The sequence below is a fragment of the Paracoccidioides brasiliensis genome (genome assembly GCF_000150735.1).
Source record: "Paracoccidioides brasiliensis Pb18 unplaced genomic scaffold supercont2.6, whole genome shotgun sequence".
In the NCBI taxonomy this organism is placed as follows: Eukaryota; Fungi; Ascomycota; class Eurotiomycetes; order Onygenales; family Ajellomycetaceae; genus Paracoccidioides; species Paracoccidioides brasiliensis.
The window spans coordinates 324,673-338,179 of NW_011371363.1; the positions used below are offsets into that span (position 1 = coordinate 324,673).

The window sequence follows — 13,507 nt, forward strand, 5'->3', positions numbered from 1 at the left end:
GTGGCCCCGCCTGCTTCTTCGTCTTCTTCTTCCTCTTTTCTTCCTGTTCCCGTTTTTTACATCTTGCATTGAATACAACGTTCCTCAAATCTCTCGGCCCGGCGAATCTAATCTTCCGGGCCAGCGTGCACCGGTTAGTCAGCTAGCAGACAGCCAGCCAATCAGAAGCCGGGCGCCCCTTTCTGTTAGTCGCGCCGCACCAAGATGCACGCTTATATAAGCCGAGAATCCTGACCCCTATAACTTACTTGGTGGAACTGAAACTATATGGATAGTTAACTATAAAATCCTGTCATACGCGAAGAGTTAGTTAAACGGCCGTTGCCGCCAGCCTGGGGCTCTTTATTCCACCGGCCACTTTTCCCTACTCAAAGGCGCGACTCGGGGTGGGGGGAAAAAGACGGACTTGTTCACTTGTCCCATTACTGCATCGAATCGAATTGGGTTGAATTTGATCAGTAACCTCCACTGTCCGTCCTTTGTGTTGATGGCATGGTGTTGCTCACGATGGCAATCGCGTCTCTACCGTGGCATGCGTTGTTAATCTTATCTCGCCTGTAATAATTATCACTATCTTATTTGCTTCTCTGTCGTTGGTTGTTCCAAATAATCTCTGTTCGTGTATTTCATATATATTTCTTAAAAGGAAGAAGAAGATCCTTCCTTGTTCCTCCGCCCGTACGCAACCTCTCTATACCCCCATAGTGCATACTATACGCTCTAAAGGTCATTCGTTGGCCTTCTTGTTCACGGAGAGCCCTCGACTTCGCTTGATTTTTCGAATGGCGCCCAGCGCACCCCCTCCAGACTGCAAGGAGAAGTTAACGCTTTCTCAGCTTGCCAGCTACGACGATGTGATCACAGACGCACTGGTGGATCGGGTTAGCATCCCTTGAGCATGAGAGAACTTGCCCCATGAATCTATGATGATATCTGTCTTATGGCGCATTCCCACTAACACACTTCAAATTTGTGCTATATTATGATTCAAAAGGCCTACTTCTGGACCAAAATCCGCAAAAATCGAACCAAATATTTCCCTTGCAGAGACATTCTCGAGGAGCAGGTGACCTCCATTCTCCTCCACGATGTAATTGTTGGCAAGGACGCACCAAAGGCAGAGAAAGCCCTCCTCGCTCTCCCCGGACTGAAGAAGTTCGTCGACCGCCTCAGATCCGAGCGGGAGAAGGAGTGGTTTCGGCGCCATCTGCGCAAATATATCGTCATATACCTGCCAGATTGCCCCTTTGAAGTCATGACGACGAACAGGTATACCATCACGATGCACGAGGCGGCGGTTTCTGCGAGGAAATTCATTGCGTCGGGAACTACTATTAAGGGTCTGAGAGGTACGCTTGTGCCCATGACGCGAGAAGAGGAGATTGATCTGGACATGACGAGGAAGGATTTTAGCATCGTGATGTCTAGCCGGAAGAAGACGCCGTCTATCTTCTTAGGGCCGGCGAGGTTTGCGAATCACGACTGCAATGCGAATGGGAGGTTGGTTATGAGGGGTCCTGAGAGCATGGAGGTGGTTGCTACGAGGGATATTGTGGTTGGGGAGGAGATTACGGTTTCCTATGGAGATAATTACTTTGGCGAGGATAATTGTGAATGCCTTTGTCATAGCTGCGAGCTTGCTCTGCGGAATGGTTGGGATCCGAATGGTGTGTGTTCAGGGGCGGAGAGTGGGATGTCCACGCCGGCTGATCCCATTGAACGTGATCAGTCTACAGTACCTACGCCTCTGTCGTCGGGTAAGAAACGGAAACGCGCTTCGGAGGCTGCGTCTCTCTCTGCGGAGTGTTCTACGCCGTTGATGAAGAGAAGAAAGGCGGGACGCAAGTCTTCGAATCTGAGGTTGGAGATGTCTGCTCCCGGTAGCCCGGTGGCTGGTGAGCCCTCTTTCCTGTCGACACTGGATAAATCCCTTTCCGCCTATGCAAACAGCTGCAAAGATCCAACCGCCAAAGAATTCTCGGAGCTGGCAAAAGGGCTAGACTTCGACCAACTTGATCCTCTCGATGCAGGCAATACTTGTCAACCTACGGCTACAAACGGCCAGGCGTCTTGCTCCTCTCCTGTCCCGGATGAAATGGATGAATCCTCCACCACCTCCAGCTCCACAGCGCCAACCTCCATATCCGGTATCACAACATTGATAAAGACAGAACCACCAGAGCAAACTTCAGTCGACCAGACCGCACAACCCACCAACACCAATCAACCATGCAACCAGTCCGCCCAAACACCGCGAATTCCAGAACATGTGTCCGAAGACAACGACGACGGTGACTTATCCGACCTCTCCAACTCCTGGGAACTAAACGACACAACCATGCTCGTCGTCAAAAAGGACCTCTCCCGCCGCCCACAACCCCAACCCAAATCCCACCCCTCCATCCGCACCCAACCCCGCAAACGCAAACGCCGCCTTCCCTCCCCGCTCCCCAACTCCCCCACCACCCCGACCCCCCGCATCCCAGGCGACTATACTAAAACGCCTAAACTCCTCGGCCAACGCTACGACCGCTGGGTCGACTGCTCCACCTGCCACGGCTGGTTCGTGCAGGGTGACTCCTACTTCACGCGCAAGGAGTGTCCGCGCTGCGAGAGGCATTCGAAGCTGTATGGGTATCGGTGGCCGAAGACGGATCGGGAGGGGAAGCATGATAGGGAGGAACGCGTTATGGATCACAGGACTGTGCATCGATTTTTGACGGCGGAGGAGGAGTTGAGGGTTCAGAGGAGGGATAGGGGGGTTGGTTCTCGGTTTGGGGGTAGTCCTACGCCGGAGAGTGTCGGTGATGGGTATGGTGGAGGTGGGAGGACGGACACGGATGGGAGTGAGTTTGGGGGTGGGGCCGGGGAGGAGAGGCGGATGACGAGGGCGGGAAGGAGGACGGTGAGGGAGATGAGGTAATGTTGATGTGATGTTATGTGACAGGGGAATTTCTTCCTGGGATGTGGTATGTATTTTGGTAGCATTTTGTTTTCCCGACTGCTATCCTTTTTTTTTTTCTTTATTCTTTTTCTTTTTCCCGGCATGCTCTTATTACTGTGAATATTTTCCGTTTTCTTTCTTATATTTGGTTTCGCTTTCTGGCGTCGAGTTTGGTTAGGATAGGATGTCCTGGAGTTTGTTTCTTCTTCTTTTCTATTCTATTTTTCTTCGCGGGATGGGGTTTGATACCCGTTGGGTGTGGGTCTAGTGGTGGGTGAGCCTGGCGCCAATCTCGATTCTATTTCATACCATCACATCATCATATCTATTAAACACCATCTGTGCTCTTTATGCATGTACTATATTCTGCATCTTTGGATTTCAATCCATACAACGCTTTCCATTTCCTCTCTCTCTCTCTCTCTCTCTCTCTCTCTCTCTCTCCCTTCCACCATACGCATGCCAATAATTAATTCCCTCGAGGAATCTCAAACCAAAAATCCCCCTATTTCCCCCCCATCCCTAACCTCCATCCCAAACTTCCCTATCCACCTCTCCACCTTACTATCTAACCTCAATCCCCCCTTCCGACGACAATCCACACACTCACTCTTCCTCCCAATCACATCCCCATTCTCATCAACCGCCCTCGCCACTAAACCCCTCCCACCCCGACCATCCATCCAAGCACGGCTAGCGCCTCATTCCCACCTGCTAACGGGCTCACATAGTACATGCTCCCCACTCCGCCCTTCGCGGCGCAGAGGGCGCTGGCGCAGCTCCCTGACGTTGAAGTCGCGGACACGGCGATTCTTGGGGCGTGGCTGGAGGGAGAGGAGGGGCATCGTTTGGTTTGTTGGAGGGTAGGGCTATCTTCAGGTGTAGGTATGTACGATGTATGCATGTGTTTGGAGGGTTGGGAGTGGAGGTTGGATGACAGGCGAGAAGGAGGTTTTTCTTTCGATAACTTTTTGTCTCCTTTCTGGGTTGTATAGTTATGGGCATGGCTGTCTCGCTTTTATATCTAAATCGTAATTCTATAATATCAAAAATATATGTTTTTTTATGTCAAGGGTGATGAGCACATACACATATATATCTGTATATTCCCCCCTTTTCAGCCACAATTGACTATAGCATTCAACAAAACTCCTCAACAAGGTATTATGGGTGCTGCCTGGCTAAATAACCCAGGAGCCATTCCATAGAGAGGTGTAAAAACAAGACCCCGTGGACTCTTTTCAGGGCGGTCGCTATTCGATATATATATATATTTCCCTTCTTTCTCCCTTTACGCAGGTTGACCCCATATCCATCAACGTTCTTAGTATTGCATATACCTGGGTACACACACGCCTAGGTAGTCACATTTGATTATTTCGAGGATTCCTCCTCACTCACTCACACCTGTATCCATCCCCCGTACTCTCTCTCCGCCTCAACCACCTTCTTCCTTTGTTGCCTGCCATTTTCTTTCCATCACCGTACACCCGTCGCGCTCCTCTCAGTACTTACATATCTCCGTAGGTTATAGCAAGCAAGCAAAGGGCTGAAATCCGATCCAGCCTTGTGCGGCGCCCTATTGTGTGGCCTTCTTGGGGACTGATTGTTTGATTGACCGCGTGTTTGGATGGCTTTTGCTATATTGAGGATGTGAAGAGAGATAGATGCAAAGGCTGAGACGTAACGGGAGTGCCCGTCCATATGCTATGCGATGTGGCCTGGGTTCTTGACCAGGCGGGCAATAAGCGAGAACGAATGGAATATATAATTGTTCCCTTGCGAAATCCAGCGAAATCCAGCCCTGAAAATCCCATAACTCCAAATTCTTCAGCGTAGATTCGTAATATCCAGTGTACCTAGGTCTTGATCTATCGTACATTTACGTAGCCTTGACAAAAAGCACGAAAAGGCCGGGGCATTCATCGTCTATAAGCAACAAACAGAAGTATAAAAGGGGCAAAAAAAAAAGGATGATATAATAATACAAAGGATAAAAATAAAAATAAAAATAAACAAAAAATCTATATCAAAGCCTGACCCATAAACATCGCCTCTCTAACCTCCTTAACCACATCTTTCCGATCCTTTTTGCTAACCAACACAATCCCCCGCCCTCTCCTCCCCATCCGCCCCGTCCTCCCCAAACGATGTATAAAATCAATAGTTGTATGCGGGACATCATACAACACAACATTGCGTACAGCAACAGTGTCAATACCCCTGGACGCCAGATCCGTCGTGACAAGCACCTTAGTATCACGCAACCACTTCTGTGGGCCCAGTACCCGTGGATCCTGATCCCGAACAAAGGGCACAGAATCCGAAAACCAACTCTTCTTATTTTGCTGCGCATCCTTGACCTCCTTGGGCGTCGGTGGCGGTCTGGCATGCGTGAATTCCTCGAGGATCTCATCCTTTCGTTGATCGGGTGTATCCCGAGATAGCGCGACGGCATGTATACCCTTCTCGTTCAGGAACTGGGTGACTTCCTCTGTCGTCTCACGCTCGTTGACGAAGACGATGATATGCTTTGATTCTGGGAAAAGGGAGGCTGGGTAGGCTTCTTCGAAGTCGCGGGTTTCGCCCGCTTTGCCTATGGACCAGATTATGTCGGCGCAGGCTAGCTTTTTGTTTCCGCGGTACGGGTCTTTGTCGACGTCTATGACGCCTAGTTGGACGCGACGGGGGATGGCGTGGAGGTTTGGAGTTATCAGGCGTTTCATTTTGGGGAATTTCGTCTTGAGGAGTGTGTCGAGGCTGCGGGGGATGGTGGCAGAGCAGAGGATCATTTGTTGCAGGGAAGGGGCGGTCCTTTCGACAATGGAGGACGTTAGGGGGGAGAAAGATTTGTCGAACAGGGAGTCTGCCTCGTCGACGACGAGATGGGTGACGCGGCTGAGGATGTAGGGGTTTGTCCTGGCGATGGAGGTGAGGAGATGCGGGGTGGAGATTAGGATGTCTATGCCGGCGGGCTTGAAGAGGTTATTTGTAATTCTGCGGGGGGTGTAGGCTGATGAGATCATAGCGGAGCGGTATTTAACCGTATGCGAAAGCTGCTTTGCAAGTTTCCCAACTTGCTCGACCAGCTCTGCTGTTGGGACAAGAATGACAGCCCTGGGGCGTGCGACGTTTGAGTGTTCCTTTGTAACCACCTCGGGAGCATCGAGCTCAAACAAATTCTCTTTCTTTTTCTCCACTTCCTCCTTTTGTTTTTTCTCATTTTCCATCATCTCCGTTTCCTTCTCTACCATCTCTGCCCGTTTAATCCAGTTAATGACAGGGAGGAGATAGGCTAGAGTTTTCCCCGTCCCAGTCTCAGCGGCTAAAAGAAACTGATCGAAATTGAACATCTCCATATCTTCTTCACTCCCCTCACTTGTTTTCTTCTTCGCAGTGTTATTTTTCTCAGACTCGATGGGCGGTCTAAGTAATGCCGGGATGGCTACCCGCTGGATGGGCGTTGGACTAACCTCTGTCAAGTTGGGGAACGCATTTCTGTAGACAGCGTCCCGTACTTGAGGGAGAAGCTGGAACTGATCAAAGCTTGTGACGGAGGCGATCTTCTCTTTAATCCTGTTCCGGCGCGAGTAAGGTATAGGCGACAGGACAACTTGCATTTTGAGAGCCCTAAAATTCGACCCTTCCTTGCTCTTGTACAGTGAGTCCTTTCCATTCCCATCCAAGGAAGATCTTTTCAATTCCGCTTCTGATCTGCTGGCGGGGCGATTGGTAAGCCGAGCGCGGGTTTGGTTCATTCCACCAAAGGGGTTATTTCTAAATGACTGAGGGGGAGCCTTTTTCAATTGCCGGGAGGGATCGGAGGACGGTTTTGCAACATCCCGAGACAGGGCCATACGTGCAGGTTTGCGCCGCATGAGCCTGGAGGAAGAAGCGAAGCGGATGGACTGCCAGAGCAGACGAACGGAAGGAGTCCTGCCCCAAGCAGCAGCTCCCATCTCGCCCAGCAGACATACGGACGAGAGGGGAGACATGGGGAGGGTTGATATGGAGCTGGGAAATGGTTGCTGCTGCTGCTGCTGTTGTATGGAGTAGGGGAAGTGTATACAGCTCATATACCTGCGCACTCCATCGGTCGTCAATATTTGCTCTGCCGAAGTTGGATCTTGAAAATTTACAGACGGGCGCGCTAAACCCGATCTGACCTGGTTGCCGGGTCAACTCGTAACTTGCGGCTCCCGAGGCTCAACCTTGGAAATATCAACAACATCAACCCACTTCAACTCCCGGAACCAACTGATGCTGAGCAATTATAACCATGCTAACACCACAACAACCCTTCCATCCCACTTCCCCACAGACCAACTCTTCTCCCTCTTCCCCTCCCTCCTCTTCTACATCTACTTTCCTCACTCCCTCACTTCGCTCACACAGTCTTCTCCTCGTTCTCTCTGTTGATTGCCAACACCCAGTCTGTTCGCTTCACGTCACTCTTTGTGTGTTTGCCGTTGGCTTTGGTCTCTATCGTTCGTTGCCAGGTGAACGTTGCTGTATCCACCGTCACCCCCCCTTTTTCCAACCACCTGCTCGGTAAAACGGTCAAAGCAATTGCTCGCGCCGTTGTTGTCTTTCGTGAACAATACCATTCGGTGTTCTATACTCTACTCTTGCCAGGGTTGGCAACCCGGAGAAAGGATATCGTTATCACCTGACTCTTTCAACTACAGTACGTATGTGATTCTGAAATGACTATTTGTTTTGGGTTAGTTGCGTTGCACGCAAGGTTGCTAATCAGTTGTCAATACAGGCTGTCTGAGATTGGTAGACATTGTCCTCTGGTATCTTAGAAACCGCGTGTCAATCAGCCTTCGTTCAAGATGGCAAGCGGTCAGCTCCCTCTGACTGAGTTGAGCCCTGCCACTCAACGCAGAAATTCCCCAAGCTGGGACCAGCGCACCAAGGTAGATGACCACTTTGACCTCCCGCCATTGTTTACGCTATGTTTATGTTGACAAACATGGTTAGGCCCCTATCACCAATGGTGATTCATCGCAGTTGAACTCGTTCGCTTCGCCCAACTCTCCCAGACTGTTTTGGAAGGATAGAGATAGCGGGTCTCCTTCGAGAACGAAATCTGAAAATCAGAGTCCTTATGATCCGGAAGTTCCGACGACTCCCTGCAAAAGATCCTCCATTGAAAATTTAAAACGAGCCTCCCGTGTGAAAAATAGCAGCATTGTTGCTCGAGAGAAGAACCAGGAATATGACCCTGCCCATGTCCAGGTCTTGCAGCGCCCTCTGGCCACCGGCAGGCCGCTCAGTGTGCCATTCAAAGGTGACACAAAAGAAACGGGAACTGTGGATGCCAGACGCCAACTACCATCTCAATCATCTTCTCCACCTAAGCAGCATCCTCATGTTGGGAATAACGACTCTACTAACACAACCCCTGTTGCCCCAAGTTTGGGAGCCATGTCTCCTCCCACCAGACTATCTCAGACCTCTCCAAGCAGACCCCAATCCTCCCCCAGCAAGTCATCTCTGACGAAGGGGGGACGATTTGGGAATAAGAATGCACCATTTGATCCTGACAATGAGATCTGGTCTGATAACGATGATACAGCTACGGAAACAACTCCTGGTCGTCGTTATATGAACCGTCAGACTAAAAGCGTTACTTTTGATGCTGCACCCCCTCAAGTTAATGAGTACGAAATGACCACTCCGGTTCCGTCATCAACTGCCTCCAGCTTTCGGGAGGGGAGCTATGATTCTGCCGATATGGAAGAAGAGAGTTTTGATCGCGGTTCTTTATTATATGGCACAGAAGACAGCTTTGACGCATCACTGGAAGATGCAGAGAAAACGCCTGTTGTCCTGCCGGAGGACTGGCGGTTTATGAGTCCGGATAAATCTAATAGCAAGGACCTTCAGGGAGAGGATGACCCCTTCAGTGAAGATTTCGGCAGCCCTGGCCCAGATGAGGGACGGGCATCTGTCCTTGAATCGCGCTCTTTTGAGTTTGCTGACTCTAACAGCGACCACCGCCCTCTTCCTCCGCTGCCACCCTCCAATAATGCTCAAGTTACTCCTGATCGGCCGAGAAGGCCGTCTGCGACAATGGAACTCACAAGCAGTGGTTCCCGTGACTTGCCGCTCCCCATGACTCCGGCGTCTTATTCGAAGGCTGACATTAGCCGATTCGGTCATTCGTCCATGTCGCTGGAAGATAGACTTCGTCTGATGATGGCCCAGGATAAGGAACGATCCCCGGAAGCCGAAAATCAGCGTGAGCGGAGAATGAGGCGTGCCGGAATAAAGGAAAAGACCCTCGATCGCGACAATGAGAGTAGGCAGTCCTTCAGCGATACTTCAAGTCTCAAGCAGGACAGTTCGCCATTCAATGCGCATGTCTCTCCGCCACATATTTCGAGAGAGTCCATTTTACGAAACATCAGAAACAAGAACGGTGTTGAAACGGAAGACTTTTCGTCTCCGCTGCGCAGCTCTAGTCCCCAGTTCCATACTCCCTTAGATCCTGATGCTCTAATCCCTTCTTTGGAGACAGACAATGGAGAGGTTGTCATCAAGGAGGAACTAACTGAGGATGGCGACATTTACGAGATTCCTGAGTATTATTCTCAGATTGTAGACGACGACCATGAAGGCGATGCTGATGATTATGATAATGAAATGCGACATGGCCATGAGAATGAGTACACCGAGATTTCTAACAATCCCGAACAACAACAGTCCTTCAATGACTCGGAAAACTTATCTGATAACCAGAGTACGCCTGTTGCTCTGGCTACTCCATACCACTCAATGCCTGAATTGAGCGCAGAGCCTTCTGATATTTCCGCCATTTCTGGCGTCTCTGGTATCTCCGGTGAACAGGGCTCAGAACTTGACTTGGGTTGTTCTTATGTTGATCACTCTTCAACTCTTGACGAAGCTGCCAAGCTTGCTCCTGCCCTGGATATGAAGGCGATTCGGGGTTCGCTTCAGCGCCCTGAAACTCCAGAGGTTCATGGCAGCCAAGCGCCAAAGAGCGTTCATGAAAACGACAGCCATAATGATCCTGTTACTCCTGAATCGGTAATTCGTCATCCAATTGATAACCAGATGATCCCAAGCGATGAGTTCCTAGCCATTCCCGACCCCCTTGCGACGGTTAGGTCTTCCAGTGGCAACTTTAAAACAAAACCTTCCCTCAATCCAGCAGGCGTCCAGGAAATGGCAGCGACTCGCCGCAAGGTAAGTGGAAAGGAGTCGTCTGTGCCACAAATTCCAGAAGAGCCAGGGACCGAATATTCGTCCAGTAGCGCGGAACGCGTTGACCAATTGGCCCCCCTTTCGACTAGCCCACCGCAGTTAATTCCAAATGTAGCAATGGATAATGTGAAACGGCAAAGCTCTCTTGTGAAACTCGACATCCCCGTCAGCGGAAGCGATGAAGATTTAGGTTTTGGACTTGACCTAGAATTTGACCGCGTTATTGAGGCCCAAAAGGTTGCGTTTGACACTTTCCTTTCTAAACAACCCTATTACAATACCCAGGTCAATTTGGCCCAGAAAAACATGCACCATGGGAAGGGATACCCCCTAGATTTTGGAACTATTGCTAATTATGTTACTGCGCGACAGAGAGGTTATTTTATGAGACAAAATAACAAAGTTATCGTGGCAAGCGGCCGCCAGGACGATGCCACTTCCCCTACTGGTTCGGAAGTGGAAGCTGATCCTAGAGGTACCAAGTCGGCTAGAAATTCATCCCGAAAGCCCAGCCAGCAGACGTGGACGACTGAACCGTGGAATGGAAAAATTCGCCGCCAGAGTATCAAGATAGCAGGTGGAGTGCCGAGGAAGCCGGTTCCTGGCCCTGTACCTCCATTGCCTGGTCAAGAGAGCAATGCAAAGGAAGGATTTGCTACCGTTGAGGAATTGGAAGCCAATGCAACTGAGGAACTTGGTGAGGATGGAGAGAGAGGGCGATTGTTTGTGAAAGTTGTTGGAGTCAAGGACTTGGATCTCCCATTAACTCGTGGTATGTAGTGTAAATTTTATCTGATAAATTTATAGCTGGCTAATTTTGATTTACAGATCATCGGATCAACTTTTCCCTAACCCTTGATAACGGTCTCCATTGCGTGACAACATCGTGTCTTGAACTTGGCAAATCTGCACCCATCGGCCAAGAGTTCGAATTGGTTGTTCTAAACGAGCTTGAGTTCCAATTGACCCTTCAAATGAAAATGGAAGATCTAAAGCCTAAACTCACTCCATCGATTATACCTTCACCAGGGAAGACGCCAAAATTTAAGGGATCCACATTCAGTCGCGTGTTTGCCTCTCCCAAGAAGCGAAAGGAGTTGGAACAACGACAGCAGTTCGAAGCGCAGCAGCTCAAGCAGCAGAAAACTGACGAGAGAGCCCTGGATAAGGAAAATCCATGGAACGCGCTTCGACCTCTTGTTGCTAGTGATGGAAGTTTTGCTCGTGCCTATGTTTCCCTGAGTGACTACGAGAAAGCGGCTTTCGGTAGGCCGTTGACTGTGGATGTGACTTGTTTCAATGAGTGGGCAAGTAACCCAGTCAAGAACAATTCGAAGAACAAGAGATACATGGTTCATTCATCTGGTTCGGGTTCGACTATGCCAAAGCAGCAACAACAGTATCTCCCTCCTTATCGGATTGGCAATTTGGAGCTTCAGCTCCTTTATATCCCAAAACCGAAAGGAGCTACGGAAGATGATATGCCGAAGAGCATGAATGCTTGCATTCGCGAGATGAGAGAAGCTGATCATACGGCTGCGAGATCGTTTCAGGGGTTTTTGTCACAGCAGGGTGGCGATTGTCCGGTATTGTGTTCTATGGTTCCTCGATATTTCATTATTTGTTCTGGGAGGATTTCCCACTAACCACTCTGTTCTACTTAGTATTGGCGCCGACGTTACTTTAAACTCCAGGGCTCAAAGCTTATAGCTTACCATGAAGCCACCCGTCAACCTCGCGCTACAATCAATCTGGCAAAGGCCTCCAAACTCATTGATGACAAGTCGACATTAACCCAAAAGGAAACTTCCGGCAGAGGCGGGCGTCGACGTAAATCTGCCTTCGCAGAGGAAGAAGAGGGGTACATGTTCGTTGAAGAAGGGTTCCGCATCCGATTCGCAAACGGCGAAGTCATCGACTTTTACGCTGATAGTGCCTTGCAGAAAAAAGAGTGGATGAAAGTTCTAGCTGAGACTGTTGGGCAGGGTCATGCTGCTGGAGCACCGAAAGCATGGACGGAAATTGTCCTTCAGAGAGAGAGGGCGATTGCGGCGAAGATTGAGGCTGCTAAGAGGGGTGTAGGGGCTGCTGCTTCTGTGGGGACTATGGCGCCGAAGAAGGATCTGTCTGGGCCGCTGCCAGCTAGGCCCAGCGCAACTGCTCCTGTGACCAGAGGGCCTGCGGCGGGGAATGCGCCCGCGCCAAAAGCAAAACATCATCATAGCCTTTCACAACCTGAGGTGGGCAAAAATGGGTTTCGACATAAGAAGACGCGATCTTTGATGTTCTGAGCAGCCAGCCATCTCACGTTCCTCGGTTTTTCTCCTATACATTCAATTTCTCCTCCTTTTTTCTCTTCTCAAGCTGGCCCTGAGTTTATTTGACTTGCTTTCTTTTTTTAATTGTTATTTTGTTTATTTTCTTTTTGTATTTGTTGCTCCTTCATCGCCTTTTTTTTTTTTTAATTAAAAATCTCTTGACTACCAGGCCTAGTGGGTCTCTTTACTTGACTCGAAATATTTTCCGGATTCCCCCAACTTCAAACCCTCCCTTTTTGGTTCTCTTATTTTTGTGTTGCCTGCTGTTTCTCACCTCTGTTATTCAGAAACGAAGAGAAGATTGTAACCTTGGGATTGAAACCTGCGAGCTGTCAATAAGTGCGATTGAACGAGTATTATGCGGTCGTTTTTGACACCTTTTTACACCACCACTACCGCTGTTATTCAATTTTTGTCTATACTTGTGTTCTGTACTTCTGTGTTTTTACTTTTGCGTTCTTGATGGGCCCCATGATGTGTCTGCTGATTTTGATTAATTGGGATGCGATTTGTCTGTAGTTTGTTTTAATTCCGGTTTACTTTTTGCAATTATTTTAATTATTTCTCTTTCTCCTGTTTATGTATTATGCAAGCAATACCAAAATGTTCTTTAAAGCTTTTAAAGTTGTAGTCACGTACAATAAACTTCTGGGATGGGATTTTGCGTTGGTGGAGGGGTGGTGGGGTAGAGGGTTGGTTTGCTCGTATGGAAAAGGGGCAAGGGAGTAGAATTGGACGGCCTAATGGGGCGGGGAGACAATGGCTAGCTACATGGAAGTTATGCTGGAAATGTTGCATAGATTCTGGCGGGAAGGACTTGAGGGTTGCTGTGAGTATGGCTGTTAGTAATGTATCACGTATAACTAACTAGTTATTTAACTAGCTATGGATAGACAGGAAAAGCAATGTTGTTTGAAATTCTCTTCTCGCGCAGTCAACGTACGTTTATATACAGACAGCCTTATCTATATCGTCTATTTGATCACCTCAAAATCAGTATTTGACTTGT

The 13,507-nt window shown here is 49.2% G+C and overlaps 3 protein-coding genes across 3 annotated transcripts; 2 read left to right on the forward strand and 1 right to left on the reverse strand.

Moving 5' to 3' along the window:
• Positions 1–782: 782 nt before the first annotated feature.
• Positions 783–2,923, forward strand: PADG_11894 (uncharacterized protein; the record flags this gene model as incomplete). Its single annotated transcript, XM_010762815.1, has 2 exons — positions 783–881; positions 995–2,923. 2 exons carry the CDS (start codon positions 783–785, stop codon positions 2,921–2,923), a joined length of 2,028 nt encoding a protein of 675 aa, XP_010761117.1.
• Positions 2,924–4,968: 2,045 nt separating this feature from the next.
• PADG_05208 (ATP-dependent RNA helicase MRH4, mitochondrial) lies at positions 4,969–6,939 on the reverse strand (the record flags this gene model as incomplete). The annotated part of the gene is made up of 1 exon (XM_010762334.1): positions 4,969–6,939. One exon carries the CDS (start codon positions 6,937–6,939, stop codon positions 4,969–4,971), a length of 1,971 nt encoding a protein of 656 aa, XP_010760636.1.
• Positions 6,940–7,782: 843 nt separating this feature from the next.
• PADG_05209 (uncharacterized protein) lies at positions 7,783–12,471 on the forward strand (the record flags this gene model as incomplete). Its single annotated transcript, XM_010762335.1, has 4 exons — positions 7,783–7,866; positions 7,931–10,952; positions 11,009–11,766; positions 11,845–12,471. 4 exons carry the CDS (start codon positions 7,783–7,785, stop codon positions 12,469–12,471), a joined length of 4,491 nt encoding a protein of 1,496 aa, XP_010760637.1.
• Between the last annotated feature and the right edge of the window lie 1,036 nt (positions 12,472–13,507).